The sequence below is a fragment of the Pseudophryne corroboree genome, chromosome 10, assembly GCF_028390025.1.
Source record: "Pseudophryne corroboree isolate aPseCor3 chromosome 10, aPseCor3.hap2, whole genome shotgun sequence".
In the NCBI taxonomy this organism is placed as follows: Eukaryota; Metazoa; Chordata; class Amphibia; order Anura; family Myobatrachidae; genus Pseudophryne; species Pseudophryne corroboree.
In genome coordinates, this window is record NC_086453.1 from 255,794,635 (window position 1) to 255,811,966 (window position 17,332).

A 17,332-nucleotide genomic window follows, 5' to 3' on the forward strand; every position below is an offset into this window, starting at 1 on the left:
AAGAATTTTTTGGCTTGGGGGAGAAAAATTTCTAGTTACGCCACTGCCTGCATGTCACCATTATTTAATGCAGAAAACCCTTTCAACTAATTGTATGTACAATGACCATCCTTTACAGCAAAACAAGACACATCAATTGGTTACCTTTTCTATAATAGCAGAGCTACATGAACTTGTTATATAGTGCCTGACACAGGCCAGAGCCCTCATCATGGGCGCGGCCACGCGGTGCTACCGCCTCTCTCAGCAGCAGCACTGTGTCAGCAGCAGTGGCCGCTACATGATCCCGACCCGCCAGAAACAGTGCGGTCACGTGATCCCCTCCTCCGCGTCATCCGGGCACCTCGCTCTCGCTCTCTCTCACAGCTGAGCGGCCGCCTGTGGTGTTGTTGCGCTGGCTCCGCACCTGTCCCGCTGAGATTTGCGCACCTCGCCTGTGGCCTTTCCACGTTATAGTCGGTAAGCAGGATGTGGATTGTTGTTGTTATACACAGCTGATGCATGCATTGTCCGGTAAGCAGCAGAAAGTAGCAACCTGGGGGGCCGGGGGTTCTCCAGCTGTGGTGAAGTCACAGGTCCAAGCAGGCTGGTACTTGTAGTATCATATTAGCTAGAAAGTCCCAGATTGGCAAAGTCTGATTTACTGTAGCGTTAGGCCATTATCTGTGATATAACCTGGCCTGGTACAGGATCTTTCCTTAAGGTACTATCACGCTCACAATACGGGATGTATCATTGGGGGGAGGGGGGGGGGGAGTGATATTGGTCATTTACTGTGTTATTGCGCTATGTGCTGCACCAGAGCAGAACATTGCATCTGTTGCTTTAAAATTCATACCTGCCTATTCCCGAAATCGCCGGGAGGCTCCCGAAAATAGAGTGACCCTCCCGGCTCCCCGGAAGAGCAGGCAAGTCTCCTGATTCTTCTGGTCCCCCTGCCCAGACGCCCACTTAGTGAGTAAAGTGGGCGGTCCGGGCAGTAGTTGATGCGATTCTTGTTGAATCACGTCGTCATAGCCACGCCCACTGCAGTATAATGACGGTAACATCGGCATTACAGAGCGGGGGCGTGGCTTAAATGATGTGCCATGGTAACCACGCTCACCCCACCCCGCTCCCTCTGTTCGTCATTGTCCTGCCCCTTCCCCCTGCTGAGCCGACCTGGCTGCTCTATCCCGGAGGCAAGTATGCTTTAAATTGAATTTGCTCCATTTTGACCTCGGCCGTCTTAATAGCACAGTAGGCACCTGGCAAAGCAATGCACTGAGGCCCCTAACCACCCATTCACAGGAGCCAATTATAACATGCGCCTCCTTCGGTCCCACGCCGCCTCTCTACATGCTCGCTTATTGGTAGACAGCTCCTGACATCCACCAATCAGCATGCTGACAGCCCTCTACTGTCTGGCTGCAGGCTCTGATTGGAGGCCTCTGGAGTTGTGGGGCCCTGGGCAGCTCCCCAGTGTGCCTGTACCATAAGATGGCTCTGATTGTGTTTTAAACCAAAATAAGAAAATTCTTTGTATGGTGTTCAGCTCTTGTGTCCTTTCAAAACTGCCACAGATCGGAAGCCAACTTGTTGATGTGTACAGTGATAACATTACTGTATGTCACGAAAACAGGGTTGGGTTTGATGTACTGCCAGTGGTGGACATGCTTGGCCGGCTGGATCGCTGCTCATTTTGAACATCTGTTCAGCTGTTATCAAAGGCAGGGCACCAAACCCAAACCTGTTTCCGTGACATGACATTATCACCATACACCTCGACAAGTTGGCAATGAATTTCAGCTGCTGATTTGTCAGAAATCTGATCCCATTATGCCTAAGTTTCAAAAATAGGTGGATCCCTTCGTCTGCGCTAATATCAGCAGCTAAAACAGAAAATGCTCTAAAGAGTAATCCTCAAAACACTCTAAAAAATGCACATGTAGTCAGAAGGAAAGAGCAATTCAATTGTCAACGCTTAATATGGAGGTTTATACATTCCTTCACTTCCTGGATCAAGGGGGGTCATTCCGAGTTGTTCGCTCGCAAGCGGATTTTAGCAGATTTGCTCATGCTAAGCCGCCGCCTACTGGGAGTGAATCTTAGCATCTTAAAATTGCGAACGATGTATTCGCAATATTGCGATTACACACCTCGTAGCAGTTTCTGAGTAGCTCCAGACTTACTCGGCATCTGCGATCAGTTCACTGCTTGTCGTTCCTGGTTTGACGTCACAAACACACCCAGCGTTCGCCCAGACACTCCCCCGTTTCTCCGGCCACTCCTGCGTTTTTTCCGGAAACGGTAGCGTTTTTTCCCACACGCCCATAAAACGGCCTGTTTCCGCCCAGTAACACCCATTTCCTGTCAATCACATTACGATCGCCAGAACGATGAAAATGCCGTGAGTAAAAATCCTAACTGCATAGCAAATTTACTTGGTGCAGTCGCAGTGCGGACATTGCACATGCGCATTAAGCGGAAAATCGCTGCGATGCGAAGATTTTTACCGAGCGAACAACTCGGAATGACCCCCAATAAGCGGTGTCAGGTTTCTTTACTCCTCCCCTCTCCTTGACTTGTCAATTACCACGCAGATGTAGATTCTTCCACATTTAGCATGCGATATGGAAAACAGGAGAGGTGCATAGCATAGTACGTTCCATTTTCTCTTTCGTCCTAGAGGATGCTGGGGACTCCGTAAGGACCATGGGGTATAGACGGGCTCCACAGGAGACATGGGCACTATAAAGAACTTTACAATGGGTGTGCACTGGCTCCTCCCTCTATGCCCCTCCTCCAGACCTCAGTTAGATCCTGTGCCCAGAGGAGACTGGGTGCATTACAGGGGAGCTCTCCTGAGTTTCTCTGAAAAATAATTTTGTTAGGTTTTTTATTTTCAGGGAGCACTGCTGTCAACAGGCTCCCTGCATCGTGGGACTGAGGAGAGAGAAGCAGACCTACTTAAATGATAGGCTCTGCTTCTTAGGCTACTGGACACCATTAGCTCCAGAGGGAGTCGGAACGCAGGTCTCACCCTCGCCGTACGTCCCAGAGCCGCGCCGCCGTCCTCGCAGAGCCGGAAGATAGAAGCCGGGTGAGTATACGAAGAAAGAAGACTTCAAAGGCGGCAGAAGACTTCAGATCTTCTATGAGGTAACGCGCAGCGGTAACGCTGCGCGCCATTGCTCCCACACACTACACACACTGCAGGCACTGATGGGTGCAGGGCGCAGGGGGGGCGCCCTGGGCAGCAATAAACCTCTAGGACTGGCTCATATGAATATATAGGCTGCGGAGGCAATATATTTTATAATCCCCCGCCAGTATAAATAAATTTGAGCGGGACCAAAGCCCGCCGCTGGGGGGCGGAGCTTGATCTCACAGCACTAACCAGCGCCATTTTCTCCACAGCACACTGCAGAAGCTGGCTCCCCGAACTCTCCCCTGCTGAACACGGTGACAGAGGGCAAAAAAGAGGGGGGGGGGGGCACTTGTAAGGCACAGTGAGTGTATAGATTTATCTATATGATTATATAAAAGCGCTGTTTATCTGGGAATTTTGTTTCCAGTGTTATTGGCGCTGGGTGTGTGCTTACATACTCTCTCTCTGTCTCTCCAAAGGGCCTTATTGGGGGAACTGTCTCCATATATATATATATATATGGAAGATAAACTCCGGCACTCCAGTCCTCCCCCACGGGGTGTACCTTGCTCAGGTGCCTTCCCCAGGGAACCAGTCCCTGACATGTGCAAATTGAAGAAACCAGAGGCGGCACTCAGAGGCTTTAGAATCAGTGAAAAAAACTTATATTTGTGAGGTCAACGTTTCGGGGACCACCTCCCCGTCTTCAGGACAAACACACAGTGAAACAGTGAACATTAAATACACCCCCCCCTCCTCCTTTCGGTCTCCCCGCCAGCGCCCGCCGCAGCCACGCCAGCCGCACTTCCTGTCCGGCATTCTGTATGCATCCCGTGGGCGGAAGTGACGTCGCGGTACCCTGCGGGCCGCGTGACCATGGCAACGCTGGGGGGGGGAAAGAAACAAGTGCACACATGAATTTCCGTATTGCCTAACATTAGAAAGCCCACATCTATTGTACACATTCTAAAAATATGCAATAAATACACTAAGCTGAAATGCCATAAATTTTTCTAACGTCCTAGTGGATGCTGGGGACTCCGTAAGGACCATGGGGAATAGACGGGCTCCGCGGGAGACATGGGCACTTTAAGAAAGAATTTAGGTTCTGGTGTGCACTGGCTCCTCCCTCTATGCCCCTCCTCCAGACCTCAGTTTGATACTGTGCCCAGACGAGCTGGGTGCTTTTCAGTGAGCTCTCCTGAGTTTGCTGAGAGAAAGTATTTTGTTAGGTTTTTTATTTTCAGGGAGCTCTGCTGGCAACAGACTCCCTGCATCGTGGGACTGAGGGGAGAGAAGCAGCCCTACTCTCTGAAGCTAGGTCCTGCTTCTTAGGCTACTGGACACCATTAGCTCCAGAGGGACGTACGCAGGATCTCACCCTCGCCGTCCGTTCCCAGAGCCGCGCCGCCGTCCCCCTCGCAGAGCCGGAAGACAGAAGCCGGGTGAGTATGAGAAGGAAAGAAGACTTCACAGGCGGCAGAAGACTCCGTTCTTCACTGAGGTAACGCACAGCACTGCAGCTGTGCGCCATTGCTCCCACGCACCTCACATACTCCGGTCACTGTAAGGGTGCAGGGCGCAGGGGGGGGCGCCTTGGGCAGCATTTGGGACCTCTTTTGGCAAAAGTTAAACATATATACAGCTGGGCACTGTATATATGTATGAGCCCCCGCCAAAAAAATTGCATATTTAAGCGGGACAGAAGCCCGCCGCCGAGGGGGCGGAGCTTCTTCCTCAGCACTCACCAGCGCCATTTCTCTGACGTCCTAGTGGATGCTGGGAACTCCGTAAGGACCATGGGGAATAGACGGGCTCCGCAGGAGACTGGGCACTCTAAAGAAAAGATTAGGTACTATCTGGTGTGCACTGGCTCCTCCCTCTATGCCCCTCCTCCAGACCTCAGTTAGAATCTGTGCCCAGCCAGAGCTGGGTGCTCCTAGTGGGCTCTCCTGAGCTTACTAGTAAAGAAAGTATTTATTAGGTTTTTTATTTTCAGTGAGCTTCTGCTGGCAACAGACTCACTGCTACGTGGGACTAAGGGGAGAGAAGCAAACCTACCTGTTTGCAGCTAGCTTGTGCTACTTAGGCTACTGGACACCATTAGCTCCAGAGGGTTCGAACACAGGCACCTGTCCTCGATCGTCCGTTCCCGGAGCCGCGCCGCCGTCCCCCTCGCAGAGCCAGAAGAACAGAAGCTTGAAGACGACGAAATCGGCGGCAGAAGACTCCTGTCTTCATTTAAGGTAGCGCACAGCACCACAGCTGTGCGCCATTGCTCCCAGCACACTTACACACTCCAGTCACTGTAGGGTGCAGGGCGCTGGGGGGGGGGGGCGCCCTGGGCAGCAATTGAAGTACCTTTTGGCAATAAAAATACATATATACAGTCTGGCACTGTATATATGTAAAAACCCCCGCCATTTTTTTTACACAGAAAGCGGGACAGAAGCCCGCCACTGAGGGGGCGGGGCCTTCTTCCTCAGCACACCAGCGCCATTTTCTCTTCACAGCTCCGCTGGAAGCAGCTCCCCAGGCTCTCCCCTGCAGTATCCAGGTACAAGAAGGGTAAAAAAGAGAGGGGGGGCACATAAATTTAGGCGCAAATAAAACATATAAGGCAGCTATTGGGTAATCACTTATTATAAGTGAAAATCCCTGTGTTATATAGCGCTGGGGTGTGTGCTGGCATACTCTCTCTCTGTCTCCCCAAAGGACTTTGTGGGGTCCTGTCCTCAGTCTGAGCATTCCCTGTGTGTGTGCGGTGTGTCGGTGCGGCTGTGTCGACATGTTTGATGAGGAGGGTTACGTGGAGGCGGAGCAATGGCAGATAAGTGTGGTGTCGCCCCCGTCGGGGCTGACACCTGATTGGATGGATATGTGGAAGGTCTTAAACGACAATGTAAGCTCCTTACATAAAAGGTTTGATGACGCTGCAGCCTTGGGACAGCCGGGGTCTCAGCCCGCGCCTGCCCAGGCGACTCAGAAACCGTCAGGGGCTCATAAACGCCCTCTATCTCAGATGGTTGACACAGATGTCGACACGGAGTCCGACTCAAGTGTCGACGATGATGAGGCACATTTACAGTCTAAAATGACCAAGGCCATCCGATACATGATTATTGCAATGAAAGATGTATTACACATTTCTGAGATTAACCCTGTTAATACCAAGAGGGTTTATATGTTTGGGGAGAAAAAGCAGCCAGTGACTTTTCCCCCATCTGATGAATTAAATGGATGTGTAGTGCTGTAGCAGCATGGACAGATACTCTGTCAGACGACATAGATTCCCTCGACAGGGATACTGTTTTGCTAACCCTGGGCCATATAAAAAACGTTGTCTTATATATGCGGGATGCTCAGAGGGACATTTGCCTGCTGGGCTCTAGAATTAATGCTATGTCCATTTCTGCCAGGAGGGTCTTATGGACTCGGCAATGGACAGGAGATGCTGATTCTAAAAAACACATGGAGGTTTTGCCTTATAAGGGTGAGGAATTGTTTGGGGACGGTCTATCGGACCTCGTGTCCACAGCGACAGCTGGAAAGTCGACTTTCTTGCCTCAGGTTTCCTCACAGCCTAAGAAAGCACCGTATTATCAAATGCAGTCCTTTCGTTCTCAGAAAGGCAAGAGGGTCAGGGGCGCATCCTTTCTTGCCAGAGGCAGGGATAGAGGTAAGAAGCTGCACCATGCAGCCAGTTCCCAGGAACAAAAGTCCTCCCCTGCTTCCACTAAGTCCACCGCATGACGTTGGGGCTCCACAGGCGGAGCCAGGTGCGGTGGGGGCGCATCTCCGAAACTTTAGCAACCAGTGGGTTCGCTCACAGGTGGATCTCTGGGCTGTACAAATTGTATCTCAGGGATACAAGCTGAAATTCGAAGCGACTCCCCCCCGCCGTTACCTCAAATCAGCCTTACCAGCTTCCCCCATGGAAAGGGAGGTAGTACTGGCTGCAATTCACAAGCTGTACCTCCAGCAAGTGATTATCAGGGTCCCCCTCCTTCAACAGGGAAGGGGTTACTATTCCACAATGTTTGTGGTACCAAAACCGGACGGTTCGGTGAGACCCATTCTGAATTTAAAATCCTTGAACACTTATATAAAGAAATTCAAGTTCAAAATGGAATCGCTCAGAGCGGTTATTGCAAGCCTGGAAGAGGGGGATTTTATGGTGTCGCTGGACATCAAGGATGCTTACTTGCATGTCCTCATTTACCCACTTCACCAGGAGTACCTCAGGTTTGTGGTACAGGACTGTCATTACCAGTTCCAGACGTTGCCGTTTGGCCTGTCCACGGCACCGAGGATATTTACCAAGGTAATGGCCGAAATGATGATACTCCTTCGGAAGAAGGGAGTTATAGTTATCCCGTACTTGGACGATCTCCTCATAAAGGCGAGGTCCAGAGAGCAGTTGTTGATCAGCGTAGCACTCTCTCAGGAAGTGTTGCAACAGCACGGCTGGATTCTGAATGTTCCAAAGTCGCAGCTGATTCCTACGACGCGCCTGCTTTTCCTGGGCATGATTCTGGACACAGAACAGAAGAAGGTGTTTCTTCCGGTGGAGAAGGCCCAGGAATTGGCATCTCTGGTCAGGGACCTCCTGAAACCAAAACAGGTATCGGTGCATCACTGCACGCGAGTCCTGGGAAAGATGGTGGCTTCATACGAAGCCATTCCCTTCGGCAGGTTCCATGCAAGGATCTTTCAGTGGGATCTGTTGGACAAGTGGTTCGGATCGCATCTTCAGATGCATCGGCTGATCACCCTGTCCCCAAGGGCCAGGGTGTCTCTTCTGTGGTGGCTGCAGAGTGCTCACCTTCTCGAGGGACGCAGGTTCGGCATACAGGACTGGGTCCTGGTGACTACGGATGCAAGCCTCCGAGGATGGGGGGCAGTCACTCAGGGAAGAAACTTCCAAGGGCTGTGGTCAAGTCTGGAGACTTCTCTACACATAAATATACTGGAACTAAGGGCCATTTACAACGCCCTGAGTCAAGCAGAGCCCCTGCTTCGAAACCGGCCAGTGCTGATTCAGTCAGACAACATCACGGCGGTCGCCCATGTAAACCGCCAGGGCGGCACAAGAAGCAGGATGGCAATGGCGGAAGCCACAAAGATTCTTCGGTGGACGGCGAATCACGTTCAAGCACTGTCAGCAGTGTTCATTCCGGGAGTGGACAACTGGGAAGCAGACTTCCTCAGCAGACACGACCTCCACCCGGGAGAGTGGGGACTTCATCAAGAAGTCTTCACACAGATTGCAAAGCGATGGGAACTGCCACAGGTGGACATGATGGCGTCCCGCCTCAACAAAAAGCTAAAAAGATATTGCGCCAGGTCAAGGGACCCTCAGGCGATAGCTGTGGACGCCCTAGTGACACAGTGGGTGTACCAGTCGGTATATGTGTTTCCTCCTCTTCCTCTCATACCCAAGGTACTGAGAATAGTAAGAAAGAGAGGAATAAGAACAATACTCATTGTTCCGGATTGGCCAAGAAGGACTTGGTACCCGGAACTGCAAGAAATGCGCACAGAGGACCCATGGCCTCTGCCTCTCAGACAGGACCTGCTGCAACAAGGGCCCTGTCTGTTCCAAGACTTACCGCGGCTGCGTTTGACGGCATGGCGGTTGAACGCCGGATCCTAGCGGAAAAAGGCATTCCGGATGAAGTTATTCCTACGCTGATAAAGGCTAGGAAGGATGTGACAGCAAAGCATTATCACCGTATATGGCGAAAATATGTTGCTTGGTGTGAGGCCAGGACGGCCCCTACAGAGGAATTCCAGCTGGGTCGATTCCTGTACTTCCTACAGTCAGGGGTGACTATGGGCCTAAAATTGGGGTCCATAAAGGTCCAGATTTCGGCCCTATCCATTTTCTTTAAAAAAGAACTGGCTTCACTGCCTGAGGTTCAGACGTTTGTTAAGGGAGTCTGCATATTCTGCCCCCTTTTGTGCCACCAGTGGCACCCTGGGATCTTAACGTTGTGTTGGATTTCCTGAAATCCCACTGGTTCGAGCCACTTAAGACCGTGGAACTAAAGTATCTCACGTGGAAAGTGGTCATGCTGTTGGCCTTAGCATCGGCTAGGCGTGTGTCGGAATTGGCGGCTTTGTCATGTAAAAGCCCATATCTGATCTTCCATATGGACAGGGCAGAATTGAGGACTCGTCCCCAATTTCTTCCAAAGGTGGTATCATCGTTTCATTTGAACCAACCTATTGTGGTGCCTGCGGCTACTCGGGACTTGGAGGACTCCAAGTTGCTGGACGTAGTCAGGGCTTTGAAAATATATGTTTCCAGAACGGCTGGAGTCAGGAATACTGACTCGCTGTTTATCCTGCATGCACCCAACAAGCTGGGTGCTCCTGCTTCAAAGCAAACTATTGCTCGCTGGATCTGTAGCACGATTCAGCTGGCTCATTCTGCGGCTGGATTGCCGCATCCAAAATCAGTAAAAGCCCATTCCACAAGGAAGGTGGGCTCTTCTTGGGCGGCTGCCCGAGGGGTCTCGGCTTTACAGCTTTGCCGAGCGGCTACTTGGTTGGGTTCAAACACCTTTGCAAGTTCTACAAGATTGATACCCTGGCTGAGGAGGACCTTGTGTTTGCTCATTCGGTGCTGCAGAGTCATCCGCACTCTCCCGCCCGTTTGGGAGCTTTGGTATAATCCCCATGGTCCTTACGGAGTCCCCAGCATCCACTAGGACGTCAGAGAAAATAAGAATTTACTCACCGGTAATTCTATTTCTCGTAGTCCGTAGTGGATGCTGGGCGCCCGTCCCAAGTGCGGACTTTCTGCAATACGTGTATATAGTTATTGCTTAAATAAGGGTTATTGTTATGAGCCATCCGTTGAGTGAGGCTCAGTTGTTGTTCATACTGTTAACTGGGTAAGGTTATCACAAGTTGTACGGTGTGATTGGTGTGGCTGGTATGAGTCTTACCCTGGATTCCAAAAATCCTTTCCTTGTAATGTCAGCTCTTCCGGGCACAGTTTCCCTAACTGAGGTCTGGAGGAGGGGCATAGAGGGAGGAGCCAGTGCACACCAGATAGTACCTAATCTTTTCTTTAGAGTGCCCAGTCTCCTGCGGAGCCTGTCTATTCCCCATGGTCCTTACGGAGTTCCCAGCATCCACTACGGACTACGAGAAATAGAATTACCGGTAAGTAAATTCTTATTTTTTTCTCCACAGCTCCGCTGAGAGGAAGCTCCTCAGGCTCTCCCCTGCAGATACATGGTAGAAGAGGGTAAAAAGAGAGGGGGGGCACATAATTAGGCGCAAAAAACAATATATAAACAGCAGCTACTGGGTTAACATTAAGTTACTGTGTTATTCCTGGGTTTATAGCGCTGGGTTGTGTGCTGGCATACTCTCTCTCTGTCTCTCCTAAGGGCCTTGTGGGGGAACTGTCTTCAAAAAGGGCATTCCCTGTGTGTGTGGTGTGTCGGTACGCTTGTGTCAACATGTCTGATGAGGAAGGCTATGTGGAAGCAGAGCGGGAGCAAGTGAATGTGGTGTCTCCGCCGACGGCACCTGATTGGATGGATATGTGGAAGGTTTTAAATGATAATGTTAATTCCTTGCATAAAAGGTTAGAAAAAGCTGAAGCCTCAGGACAGTCAGGGTCCCAACCCGTGCCTGATCCTATGTCGCAGAGGCCGTCAGGGTCTCAGAAGTGCCTACTATCCCAAATTGTTGACACAGATACCGACATGGATTCTGACTCCAGTGACGATTACGATGATGCAAAGTTACAGCCAAAATTGGCTAAATCCATCCGTTATATGATTAAAGCAATTAAGGATGTGTTGCACATCACAGAGGAAATCCCAGTCCCTGACAAAGGGTACATATGTATGGGGAAAAGAAGCCGGAGGTAACCTTTCCCCCCTCACACGAGCTAAATGAGTTATGTGAAAAGGCTTGGGAATCTCCAGATAAAAAACTGCATATTTCCAAAAGGATTCTTATGGCGTATCCTTTCCCGCCAACTTACAGGTTTTGCTGGGAATCCTCCCCTAAGGTGGACAAAGCTTTAACACGCTTATCCAAGAAGGTAGCCCTGCCGTCACAGGATACGGCTACCCTCAAAGATGCTGCGGATCGCAAACAGGAGGTTACCCTGAAGTCCATTTATACACATTCAGGTACCTTACTGAGGCCGTCGATTGCGTCGGCCTGGGTGTGTAGTGCTGTAGCAGCATGGACGGATACCGTGTCTGAGGAAATTGATACCTTAGACTAGGATACTATATTGTTGACCTTGGGGCATATTAAAGACGCTGTCCTATATATGAGAGATGCTCAAAGAGACATTAGTCTACTGGGTTCTAGAATAAATGCTATGTCAATTTCTGCCAGAAGGGTCCTGTGGACTCGGCAATGGACAGGTGATGCCGACTCAAAAAGGCATATGGAGGTTTTACCTTACAAGGGTGAGGAATTGAAGTAGAGAGAAAAGAAGACTCTATTTTGGGGGCACTCTTTGAAATACAAAACAGGGCCAATGTTATCCTAGTTGTCTTAAAATATAACCTTTATTAATCCATTAAAATATATCATTGTAACAAACATAAGCATAATAGAACTTCACATTGATCTTCATAAAAGTACTGCAACACAACTATTCATATGTGTTGATTGAATAACCAAAATTGTTCCTCACTGTTAATAAATCAATCAATACCCTCTGTAGATATTACACTCCCATATAAAATTGTTGTGAGTTTCACAAGTGTGGCTATACCCAGGATTAAGGATAATAGTAAAGGGTTATCCCCCACTAAGACTGAAAATTGTATTTAAAGTTTACCATCTCAGCATACACGGACACCAAAAAATCTTCCATCAGTGTTTGTACATTAGTCAAAAAAAACCTAACTGTATTTATCTTTAGACCTCATTGTAGGTTTTTAAACACAATAAATGTAACACTCCTTAATATTAATAGTTGTCACTGAAAGTGGTGACAGTTTTAAGCGCTACAATAAACCTGTACCCATAATAGCCTGAAGTAGTTTAGCATTAAAGAAAGTCACTGTGTAACATAAGTAGTCTTTCCCCTTTCAACTTGTAAAAACAATGGGTATTTGTTTTAAAGGAAGATCAGCAACTCATAACCTGTTGCTTCTGCTGTCTCTCCGTCATGAGTTAGACAAAATTGTCTGAGAGACAGCAGAAGCAACAGGTTATGAGTTGCTGATCTTCCTTTAAAACAAATACCCATTGTTTTTACAAGTTGAAAGGGGGAAGACTACTTATGTTACACAGTGACTTTCTTTAATGCTAAACTACTTCAGGCTATTATGGGTACAGGTTTATTGTAGCTCTTAAAACTGTCACCACTTTCAGTGACAACTATTAATATTAAGGAGTGTTACATTTATTGTGTTTAAAAACCTACAATGAGGTCTAAAGATAAATACAGTTAGGTTTTTTTTGACTAATGTACAAACACTGATGGAAGATTTTTTGGTGTCCGTGTATGCTGAGATGGTAAACTTTAAATACAATTTTCAGTCTTAGTGGGGGATAACCCTTTACCATTATCCTCAATCCTGGGTATAGCCACACTTGTGAAACTCACAACAATTTTATATGGGAGTGTAATATCTACAGAGGGTATTGATTGATTTAAAAAACAGTGAAGAACAATTTTGGTTATTCAATCAACACATATGAATAGTTGTGTTGCAGTACTTTTATGAAGATCAATGGGAAGTTCTATTATGCTTATGTTTGTTACAATGATATATTTTAATGGATTAATAAAGGTTATATTTTAAGACAACTAGGATAACATTGGCCCTGTTTTGTATTTCAAAGAGTGCCCCCAAAATAGAGTCTTCTTTTCTCTCTACTTCTATTTGACTTTCTGACTCTGGGGAGCAACACCAACCTTTGCCTGTGACGGATTTCCACAGCAAGTATAGGTATCTGGTTTATAGACCCTTTGTGTATATTTACTTATCCTTCAACAATACTTATGTTAATAAGGGTTTTCTTGTTGCGGATCATCTCAACTGTCTTTTTTAAGGGTGAGGAATTGTTTGGGGAGGGTCTCTCGGACCTGGTCTCCACAGCTACTGCTGGAAAGTCAAATTTTTTGCCGTATGTTTCTTCACAGCCTAAGAGAGCACCGTATTATCAAATGCAGTCCTTTCGATCACAGAAAAACAAGAAAGTCCGAGGTGCGTCCTTTCTTGCCAGAGGCAGGGGCAGAGGAAAGAAGCTGCACAACACAGCTAGTTCCCAGGAACAGAAGTCCTCCCCGGCCTCTACAAAATCCACCGCATGACGCTGGGGCTCCACAAGCGGAGCTAGGCCCGGTGGGGGCACGTCTTCGAAATTTTAGCCACAAGTGGGTTCACTCCCAGTTGGATCCCTGGGCAATAGATATTGTGTCTCAGGGATACAAGCTGGAATTCGAGGAGATGCCCCCTCACCGATACCTCAAATCGGCCCTGCCAGCTTCCCCCCACGAGAGGGAAAATAAGATTTTACTTACCGATAAATCTATTTCTCGTAGTCCGTAGTGGATGCTGGGGACTCCGTCAGGACCATGGGGATTAGCGGCTCCGCAGGAGACAGGGCACAAAAATAAAGCTTTAGGGTCAGGTGGTGTGCACTGGCTCCTCCCCCTATGACCCTCCTCCAAGCCTCAGTTAGGATACTGTGCCCGGACGAGCGTACACAATAAGGAAGGATTTTGAATCCCGGGTAAGACTCATACCAGCCACACCAATCACACCGTACAACTTGTGATCTGAACCCAGTTAACAGTATGACAACGTAGGAGCCTCTGAACAGACGGCTCACAACAATAACAACCCGATTTCTTTGTAACAATAACTATGTACAAGTATTGCAGACAATCCGCACTTGGGATGGGCGCCCAGCATCCACTACGGACTACGAGAAATAGATTTATCGGTAAGTAAAATCTTATTTTCTCTAACGTCCTAGTGGATGCTGGGGACTCCGTCAGGACCATGGGGATTATACCAAAGCTCCCAAACGGGCGGGAGAGTGCGGATGACTCTGCAGCACCGAATGAGAGAACTCCAGGTCCTCTTTAGCCAGGGTATCAAATTTGTAGAATTTTACAAACGTGTTCTCCCCCGACCACGTAGCTGCTCGGCAGAGTTGTAATGCCGAGACCCCTCGGGCAGCCGCCCAGGATGAGCCCACCTTCCTTGTGGAATGGGCCTTGACAGATTTAGGCTGTGGCAGGCCTGCCACAGAATGTGCAAGTTGAATTGTGCTACAAATCCAACGAGCAATCGTCTGCTTAGAAGCAGGAGCACCCAGCTTGTTGGGTGCATACAGTATAAACAGCGAGTCAGATTTTCTGACTCCAGCCGTCCTTGAAATATATATTTTCAATGCCCTGACAACGTCCAGCAACTTGGAATCCTCCAAATCGCTAGTAGCCGCAGGCACCACAATAGGCTGGTTCAGGTGAAACGCTGACACCACCTTAGGCAGAAAATGAGGACGCGTCCGCAGTTCTGCCCTGTCCGAATGGAAAATCAGATATGGGCTTTTATACGATAAAGCCGCCAATTCTGACACTTTCCTGGCTGAAGCCAGGGCCAGTAGCATGGTTACTTTCCATGTAAGATATTTCAAATCCGCCGATTTGAGTGGCTCAAACCAATGGGATTTGAGAAAATCCAAAACTACATTAAGGTCCCACGGAGCCACTGGGGGCACAACCGGGGGCTGTATATGTAGTACTCCTTTTACAAAAGTCTGGACTTCAGGAACTGAAGCCAATTCTTTCTGGAAGAAAATCGACAGGGCCGAAATTTGAACCTTAATGGACCCCAACTTGAGGCCCATAGACAATCCTGTTTGTAGGAAATGTAGGAATCGACCCAATTGAAATTCCTCCGTGGGGGCCTTCCTGGCCTCACACCACGCAACATATTTTCTCCAAATGCGGTGATAATGTTGTGCAGTCACCTCCTTCCTGGCTTTTACCAGTGTAGGAATGACCTCTTCCGGAATGCCTTTTTCCCTTAGAATTCGGCGTTCAACCGCCATGCTGTCAAACGCAGCCGCGGTAAGTTTTGGAATAGACACGGTCCCTGCTGAAGCAGGTCCCGTCTTAGAGGTAGAGGCCACGGATCTTCCGTGAGCATCTCCTGAAGTTCCGGGTACCAAGTTCTTCTTGGCCAACCCGGAGCCACGAGTATCGTTCTTACTCCCCTTTGCCGTATAATTCTCAGTACTTTTGGTATGAGAGGCAGAGGAGGAAACACATACACTGACTGGAACACCCACGGCGTTACCAGAGCGTCCACAGCTATTGCCTGAGGGTCTCTTGACCTGGCGCAATACCTGTCCAGTTTTTTGTTGAGGCGAGACGCCATCATGTCCACCTTTGGTTTTTCCCAACGGTTCACAATCATGTGGAAGACTTCTGGATGAAGTCCCCACTCTCCCGGGTGTAGATCGTGTCTGCTGAGGAAGTCTGCTTCCCAGTTGTCCACTCCCGGAATGAACACTGCTGACAGTGCTATCACATGACCTTCCGCCCAGCGAAGAATCCTTGCAGCTTCTGCCATTGCTCTCCTGCTTCTTGTGCCGCCCTGTCTGTTTACGTGGGCGACTGCCGTGATGTTGTCCGACTGGATCAACACCGGCTGACCCTGAAGCAGGGGTTTTGCCAGGCTTAGAGCATTGTAAATCGCTCTTAGCTCCAGTATATTTATGTGAAGAGACATCTCCAGGTTTGACCATACTCCCTGGAAGTTTCTTCCCTGTGTGACCGCTCCCCAGCCTCTCAGACTGGCATCCGTGGTCACCAGGACCCAGTCCTGTATGCCGAATCTGCGGCCCTCTAACAGATGAGCACTCTGCAACCACCACAGAAGAGACACCCTTGTCCGTGGCGACAAGGTTATCCGCTGATGCATCTGCAGATGCGATCCGGACCATTTGTCCAGCAGATCCCACTGAAAAGTTTGTGCGTGGAATCTGCCGAATGGAATCGCTTCGTAAGAAGCCACCATCTTTCCCAGGACTCTTGTGCATTGATGCACAGACACTTTCCCTGGTTTTAGGAGGTTCCTGACAAGTTCGGATAACTCCTTGGCTTTCTCCTCCGGAAGAAACACCTTTTTCTGAACCGTGTCCAGAATCATTCCCAGGAACAGCAGACGTGTCGTCGGGATCAATTGAGATTTTGGAAAATTCAGAATCCACCCGTGCTGTTGCAGCACTATTTGGGTTAGTGCTACTACGTCCCCCAGCTGTTCCCTGGACCTTGCCCTTATCAGGAGATCGTCCAAGTAAGGGATAATTAATACGCCTTTTCTTCGTAGAAGAAACATCATTTCGGCCATTACCTTGGTAAAGACCCGAGGTGCCGTGGACAATCCAAACGGCAGCGTCTGAAACTGATAATGACAGTTTTGCACCATGAACCTGAGGTACCCTTGATGTGAAGGGCAAATTGGGACATGCAGGTAAGCATCCTTGATGTCCAGGGACACCATAAAGTCCCCTTCTTCCAGATTCGCTATCACTGCTCTGAGTGACTCCATCTTGAACTTGAATTTTTGTATGTACAGTTTCAAAGATTTCAGATTTAGAATAGGTCTTACCGAGCCGTCCGGCTTCGGTACCACAAATAGTGTGGAATAATACCCCTTTCCCTGTTGTAGGAGGGGTACCTTGACTATCACCTGCTGAGAATACAGCTTGTGAATGGCTTCCAATACCGTCGCCCTGTCTGAGGGAGACGTTGGCAGAGCAGACTTTAGGAACCGGCGAGGGGGAGACTTCTCGAATTCCAACCTGTAACCCTGAGATATTATCTGCAGGATCCAGGGGTCCACCTGTGAGTGAGCCCACTGTGCGCTGAAATTCTTTAGTCGACCCCCCACCGCCCCTGAGTCCGCTTGTAAAGCCCCAACGTCATGCTGAGGGCTTTGCAGAAGCCGGGGGGGGCTTCTGCTCCTGGGAAGAAGCTGCTTGGTGCACTCTCTTACCCTTTCCTTTGCCTCGGGGCAAATATGACTGTCCTTTCGCCCGCTTGTTCCTATAGGAACGAAAGGACTGCGGCTGAAAAGACGGTGTCTTTTTTTGTTGGGAGGGGACCTGAGGTAAAAAGGTGGATTTCCCGGCTGTTGCCGTGGCCACCAAATCCGATAGACCGACCCCAAATAATTCCTCCCC

The 17,332-nt window shown here is 49.1% G+C and overlaps 1 protein-coding gene across 4 annotated transcripts in view; it reads left to right on the top strand.

Annotated features, from left to right (window-relative positions):
- Positions 1-269: 269 nt before the first annotated feature.
- Positions 270-17,332, top strand: part of TEX12 (testis expressed 12) — a 207,749-nt gene continuing 190,686 nt past the window's right edge. Inside the window, exon 1 of one of the 4 annotated variants that reach the window (XM_063943201.1) lies at positions 270-459. Coding sequence is in view for 1 of the 4 variants with exons in the window: in XM_063943202.1 (XP_063799272.1) it covers positions 502-513 (12 nt within the window). In the remaining 3 variants the exon portion in view is untranslated. Of the gene's footprint in view, positions 514-17,332 lie in introns of all 4 variants that reach the window. The other 3 variants (XM_063943202.1, XM_063943204.1, XM_063943203.1) reach the window with 3 other exon arrangements.